The 7,446-nt window shown below is 46.1% G+C and overlaps 1 protein-coding gene across 1 annotated transcript; it reads left to right on the top strand.

The window, feature by feature from the left end:
- The first annotated feature begins 371 nt into the window (after window positions 1–371).
- LOC110128537 (C-X-C chemokine receptor type 2) lies at window positions 372–4,246 on the top strand. The gene is made up of 2 exons (XM_020879378.2): window positions 372–443; window positions 2,560–4,246. Exons 1-2 carry the CDS (start codon window positions 428–430, stop codon window positions 3,657–3,659), a joined length of 1,116 nt encoding a protein of 371 aa, XP_020735037.2. The 5' UTR covers window positions 372–427; the 3' UTR covers window positions 3,660–4,246.
- The last annotated feature ends 3,200 nt before the right edge of the window (window positions 4,247–7,446 follow it).

Below are 7,446 nucleotides of genomic sequence, written 5' to 3'. Positions count from 1 at the left end.
CAGCTGTCAACCCCACCCCGCTGGTGGAAGGCTCCTACAAGGCCCTCCTACTGTGGACTGCTAGAGTCTGTACTATATAAAGTCAAATTCTTTCCCCTTTATTCAGGTCAGGCAAGTTGGAAGCTTTCAAATGGAAATAAAAGCAAGAAAAGGAAGAGAATGACAATAGCCATCCACAGAGTGGAGATTTCAGATAATGGATCCTTAACTCCATCTTCACCCCGGGTTCCCCTGCTTGGACACAGGGACCCTGGGAGTCTCTGATACCCTGTGACCCCCTGACTTAACCTGTTCTCCAAATATAGACATGGGCAAGGCCCAGGGAGCTGTGCTGTGACGAGGCTTCCCTATTCTTTATTCATCAAGTTTCCTCTCAGTGTTAAAGCACTCTGGTCTCTGAGTTCCAGGTTCTTACAGCTGGACATACATGCTTGGTGACTCAGGTAGGAAGCCACCTCTGATTGCCAGGACTTTTTCTGGGGCAGGGTGACTTAGTTTGACTATATTTCAGAAAATGAATCTGGTTGTCTGGGACCTGTGATTTGTACTCCATTGACTCCCTGCCTTCTTCCTCATGACCATGTACTCGGTTCTGTTTTTATACATGGCTACAGATGGTGACCAGGGGGCCACAGTCTTCTCACCTTCACCTTTCATCCCTCTCCTTTCCTTTTAAAAATATTTATTAAAAAATTTTTTTTTGGCTGCGCTGGTCTTTGTTGCTGCATGGGGCCTTTCTCTAGTTGCAGAGAGTGGGGGCTACTCTCTATTTGAGGTGCACGGGCTCGAGGCACATAGGCTTCAGTAGTTGTGGAACAGGGGCTTAGTAGTTGCAGGTTGCAGGCTCTAGAGCGCGGGCTCAGTAGTAGTTGTGGCTCATGGGCCTAATTGCTCCATGGTACGTGGGATCTTCCCAGAGCAGGGATCAAGCCTGTGTCTCCTACATTGGCAGACAGATTCTTAACCACTGTGCCACCAGGGAAGTTCCACGTCTCTCCTTTTTTAGGGAAGAGGATGACTTTCTCTGATCTGACGTTTATTGCTTTGCCCTGAGGCTTAGTCTTTTGTGACAATGCAGTCCTGGCAGAGAGATTAAAATGTATGGGTTTGAATGAACTCATAGAACCTCAGATTTGGAAGCATCTCAGGGGTTATTTATTCTGCCTCCCTCAATTTGGATGAGGAAATGGAAATCTGGAGAGGTAAAAGGACTCACTCAAGGTCACATAGCATATTGATGACAGAATCAGGAAAGAATGAGCACTGGATACCAGATATCCTTATTTCCAGTCTTGGGAACCGTTTGTGGGTTTTCAGATTGTCCTCTGAAGAGCCCTGGAGGTTTTGCGGGAACCTCCTCTGTAGTGACTACTTAGATGGAGAGAGGGGCACACCCACCCTCCTCAGCAAAAGAGGTTTTTGTCTGTTTCATGCCTGTTTCTTCTGGTACGATTTTGCTTCAATGAATGTTTAACAACCTTAAAAGTTATTTGACAAGTGCTGAACGATTCTGTGGATATTTAAGTGGTGACCACAATGGGGGTTTCTCTTAAATGCTTACACTTTCTTTAGACAGAGGACCCAAACATTTATTGCTCCTTTAGAGAAAAGGCTTAAAATACACTTTTTTTTTTTTTGGCCATGCTGCACGGCATGTGTTATCTCAGTTCCCCAACCAGGGACTGAACCTGTGCCCCCTGCAGTGGAGGCGGGAGTCTTAACCACTGGACCATCAGAGAAGCCCCTTGACATACACCTTAATGCAATTTATTACTATTATTTTCTTCCCTCAGTGGATTTTAAGAAGGTTAAATAAGAATCGGTAAGGGAATTCCCTAGTAGTCCAGTGGTTAGGATTCAGCACTTTGACTGCCGGGGCCTTGCAGTCTGCATAACACAGCGAAAAACAAACAAACAAAATACCAGGAAGACCATGGAGGGGAAATAGCGTAGGAAGGGGCATCTGAGAGCAGGTTTTGTCTTTGCCACCCCGTGGACAGTGGCCCACCAGGCTCCATGGAATTCTCCAGGCAAGAATACTGGAGTGGGTTGTCATTTCCTTCTCCAGGGCATCTTCCCAGTCCAGGGATCAGACCCACGTCTGCTGCATCAGTAGGCGGTTTCTTTACCACTGAGCCACCTGGGAAGCCCTAGAGCAGGTTTGCCTCCTTCCATTTTGCCTGATGCTGGCTCTTCCCTGAATGTGTAGAGCAACTTTGTCCTCCCATCTGAATGCCTAGACATGGCTGAGGATGGAGAAAGTCAAAGAGAGCACAGAGGCAGTATTATAGGTAGAGCTGATGCCACTATGGGGCCAGCCAACAGCAGATGCTTTTCCCTGTGTGTATGTTCATCTTATCCCACATTTAGGCCTAGGGGTTCTGGAAAGCTGACAACACGATGAAGCTGATCCTTAAAGCAGCCCGTGACAGAGATGAAGGAAGGGATCTTCAGTTACCAAGCTAGCAGATAAGCAGAAGATAACCTAGTAACGGTTATCACATCCTTGATGAGAGTGACTTGGATCTGAGTTACTAAATCACCTTTCTTTCCTTCTAGTCTTTCAACCAGATCACACCATGAAAATCATCCTGAACGATTTCTATAATAGCAGTTATTTGTGGGAGGAGTTTGAGGATGAGTTTGGAAATTACACCGGCACGCCACCCACAGAAGATTATGATTATCTCTGTGAGGTAAGCACTGAGACACTCAACAAACATGCTGTGGTCGTCATCTATGCCCTGGTCTTCCTGCTAAGCCTCCTGGGAAACTCCCTGGTGATGCTGGTCATCTTATACAGCCGGGTCGGTCGCTCTGTCACTGATGTCTACCTGCTGAACCTGGCCATGGCTGACCTGCTCTTCGCCATGACCTTGCCTATCTGGGCCGCCTCCAAGGCAAAGGGCTGGATCTTTGGCACACCCCTGTGCAAGGTGGTCTCACTCCTGAGGGAAGTCAACTTCTACAGTGGTATTCTACTGCTGGCCTGCATCAGCATGGACCGCTACCTGGCCATTGTCCATGCCACACGCACGCTGACTCAGAAGCGCCACTGGGTCAAGTTCATATGTATAGGCATCTGGACCCTGTCTGTGATCCTGGCCCTGCCCATCTCCATCTTCCGTGAGGCCTATCAACCACCCTCCTCCAACCTGGTCTGCTACGAGGACCTGGGTGCCAATACAACGAAATGGCGGATGATAATGCGTGTCCTGCCCCAGACCTTTGGCTTCCTCCTGCCCCTGCTGGTCATGCTGTTCTGCTACGGACTCACCCTGCGTACGCTCTTTTCAGCCCAAATGGGGCAGAAGCACCGGGCCATGCGGGTCATCTTTGCAGTTGTGCTCGTCTTCCTGCTCTGCTGGCTGCCCTACAACCTGGTCCTGGTCGTGGACACCCTCATGAGGCTCCAGGTGATCCCCGAGACCTGTCAGCGCCGCATAGACATTGGCCGGGCCCTGGACGCCACCGAGATCCTGGGCTTCCTGCACAGCTGCCTCAACCCTCTCATCTATGTCTTCATTGGCCAGAAGTTTCGCCACGGACTCCTCAAGATCATGGCCATCCATGGCCTGATCAGCAAGGAGTTCTTGGCCAAGGACGGCAGACCTTCCTTTGTTGGCTCTTCTTCAGGGAACACGTCTACTACCCTCTGAGACCCCTCAGTGGGCTCCTCGCTTCCCCTCAGCATCATCCCAAGCCCCATGTCCTCTGGCCAGGCACAGTCCCGTGTCAAGGCAGCTCCCCACTGTGGCTGTAGGAAGTTGCTGAGGCCATGTCCCTCTTAGGCCCCCATCACATGGATTAGACAGCCTGTCCTGGGCCCCACCTCTTGCTGTAATTGCCATGTCAACTGATAGAGCTTGGTGCATCCTACCACTGAGCCCACAGTGCTCTATCTTCTGGCAGACATCCTTTGAAGATATTCTTTTCAGTGATTACAAAAGGTTCCCACTATTGGGAACCATTAATGCAAAACACCGTTGGTTACTTGCCTAGCTCTCCCTTTCCTTGTTGGCCAGCAAAGTTCCCTTCCCTTGAGAGAGGCTGCAAATGACAGACACTCTCTTTCCAAGATTCCCTTAAGACAGGAGTGGCCATATCATCTTGTTCTGATTTGTAAAACTTAAAAACAATGATGTGCTGGTAAATCACTCTCCTGGTTGGGGGGTGGGAGGAGGGAAGTTCTGATTTGTAGCATTTGCTGTTGTGTGGTATAAATAAATGCTACCATCACGGCCAATTTCAAGGATGGTGGTGTTTAACAACAAGCTCACAAAATCTAAAAAATGTGATAATGTGCTTTCACAAGCTTGTGCAAACTGGCTTCAGCACACTGTTGCTTAAGAGGAAGTCTAATGGGGCCAGGGGACTCCTAGGAAATATTCTTAATTTAAAACACACACACATACACACACACACACACACACACACACACACATCCTTGGTTCTTGACTTTGACTATGGTTATAGGATATGATGTGTGGAGCTGAAGCAGCCACTTTTTGACAATGAGGGGAAAAGCCTTAGAGCCAAAGGATAACAAGGACCTAAGAATAAAGAGTCCAGAATAAACCTAAGAATAAATGGTCAAATGAGTTTCAACAAGGGTGCCAAGACTATTTAAGGGGGAAAAGATAGTCTTTCAACAAATTGTCCTGGGAAAGTTAGATATCCACATACAGAAGAATGAATCTGGGCCTCTACCTTACATCATATACAAAAATTAATTTAGGATGGATCAAAGACCTACAGTTAGAGCTAAAACTATAAAACTCCTAGGGAAAAAACTTAAGGAAAAAGCATAATTTGGTCTGAGGTTGGGTATGGAGTGAGGCTCAGAGATGGGATTTAGATCAAGGTTGAGATTGGGATCAGGGGTTGAGGTTGGAGTCAGAGATGAAGTGTAGGGGAGCCAGGTATGGGACTGTAGTTTGTGATATGATCAGAGAAGAATGAGTGTCAGAAATAGGGAGAGATCCACAAATAGACTGAGGCTGGGGATGGGGTGAGTTTCAGGGAGGTTGGAGATGGGGTTGGGACCAGGTGTGGAGTAAGTGTTGGGAATGGGATGAATGTGGGGGTGTGGGAGGGGTGTTAGAAACAGAGTGAATGTCAAGGATGAGTTAGTGGCTACAATAGTGGCCACTAGGATTTAATCTAGTTAGTGACTGCTGCAAAAGGCATCACCAGTAAGGTCACCATCCTCTCTAGAGTGTTGCCTATGATGCTCTCTCAGGGTCCAAAATGGAGACACCTTGGCCTGTCCAGCTTGAGACTCCAAAAGTACATTGGTGAGGAAGGAGTTAGGGGCTCAGGCCCTAAGAAATACCTCTGATTCAGGGGAGAGGATAGAAGAATGTAGAAAGAATCCAGGGAGGAAAGCAGGAAATGGGCCTGGAAACCTCCCTTTCCTCTCCCTCCCTCCTCTAGTCCTCTCTCCACCTCACCTACTGTGTAACTCAATGTTCACCTTCCTTCATCCTCTGCTGCCCTAAAGCCAACTCCATCAGGGGCTTCAGTAAGTAAATAAGGAAATATATTGGGTCTGGGGAAATATACAGATGACTAATACACATTTGAAAAAATGCTTGCTCTCACTAGTAACCTGCAGAGTGGAAAGCAAAGAGCAAAAATAATTTGGAAGTGTTTCCAGGGCAAAGATTCAGTCTGAACTCTCTTCAAACAAGTACAACATCATTCAGTTAGACTTTTTTTTTTTTTTTTTAAATACAGTGTGTAGTTCTCTGGGTATAGCTCAATGATTTGGATTTCAGATCTGTAAGAATACCAAGATGTTGGTACTTAAGTAACACAATGTATGAAAATACCAGAAACTGGTGTTCTAATCATTGGATAATGCAAGGATTAGCTATCTGGTCAAGGTTAGGGAAATGGAGAAGGAAATGGCAACCCACTCCAGTATTCTTGCCTGGAAAATCCCATGGATGGAAGAGCCTGGTAGGCTACAATCCATGGGGTAGCCTACCCCAGATATGACTGAGCGACTTCACTTTCACTTTCAAGGTTAGGGAGATGTTTACTTTGGGGAGGAGCTCAGCATCCAGAATGGAGCTGGCATCCAGGATGGGCTGCATCTTAAGATCAAGGGAAGCAGGAAGAGGTCAGGGATGGGAGAGAGTCAGGGATGGAATTGACATTAGTGATGGGGCAAACACCAAGGATTAGACGGGGGATAGAGATTGGGATGTGAATGTATATTTTGCACATTGCTTGCTGATGTTTAAAACTTTAAAATTATTTTTAATTTTTTTGGCTGCACTGTGTGACATGCAGGACCTTAGTTCCCTGACCAGGAATAGAGCCCACTCTCCCTGAAGTAGTGGAAGCATGAAGTTTAACTGGACTTCCAGGGAAGTCCCAACGCTTGCTGATTTTAAATTTTGAAAATTTGTTCTGTGGGTTTAGTTAAAAGTTTTCAGCCTTCAAATTACAATGTTGAATGGTACTATTTTCCCCTACACTTCTGACCAACCACAGCCTCCTCACCAGCCCTTGTTTCCCTATCTAGTAGCCCATTCTTAGTGATTCTAGCAAAAATATTAATTGATAATCTGTATTTTATTCCATAGGGGTTTAAGATTGCTTCTTTTCCAGCAATTTGTGTTTTATAGGATCTTTCAGAGGCTGAGAAGTCTTATGGATGAAGATGAAATTAAATGACCAAATCCTCTTTGGTCTAAAGGTCTTCCCAGACATGACCGTTAATCAAGAAGTCATAAAGTGTGCTGGTGTAATTTGGAGGCATTGAAAGTTTGGTTCCAGACCACCATAAAGCAAATACAGAAATGAAGTGGGTCATCTGCTTTTTTTTTTTGGTTTTCCCGTGCATATAAAAGTTGTTTATACTGTAGTGTATCAGGTGTGCAATAGCATTATGTCTAAAAAGTGTACATACCTTAATTAAAAATACTTTATCGCAAAACAATGCTAACCATCATCTGAGTCTTCAGTGAGTCATAATCTTTTTGCAACAGTAACATTGAAGATCACTACTGAGCAAATACTGTTGGAAAAATGGCACCAACAGACTTGCTCCAGGTAAGAGTTGCCACCAGCCTTCAATTTGTAAAAAAACCCCACAGTATCTGCAAAGGACAACAAAGTGTAGTGCAATGAACTGAGAAGATACGCCTATACAGCTGTTGTGGTTTCCACGCAGAGATTGGAGGGGCCAAAGATCTCTGGATTTGACCCAGAAACCTGCAAGTGTCTAATATCTGGGCTGGTTTTTCCATCCTGGTATTTTATTTATTTATTTTTGGCTGCATTGGGTCTTCATTGCTTTGAATGAGTTTTCATTGCAGCGAGTGGGGGCTACTCTTTGTTGTGGCTTCTCTTGTAGAGCTCAGGCTCTAGGGGATGCAGGCTGCAGTAGTTGTGGTACATGGGCTTCAGTAGTTGTTGCTCTGAGGCATGTGG

The sequence above is a fragment of the Odocoileus virginianus genome, chromosome 30 (genome assembly GCF_023699985.2).
Source record: "Odocoileus virginianus isolate 20LAN1187 ecotype Illinois chromosome 30, Ovbor_1.2, whole genome shotgun sequence".
NCBI lineage: Eukaryota > Metazoa > Chordata > Mammalia > Artiodactyla > Cervidae > Odocoileus > Odocoileus virginianus.
This window is presented reverse-complemented; position numbering and strand designations above follow the sequence as displayed.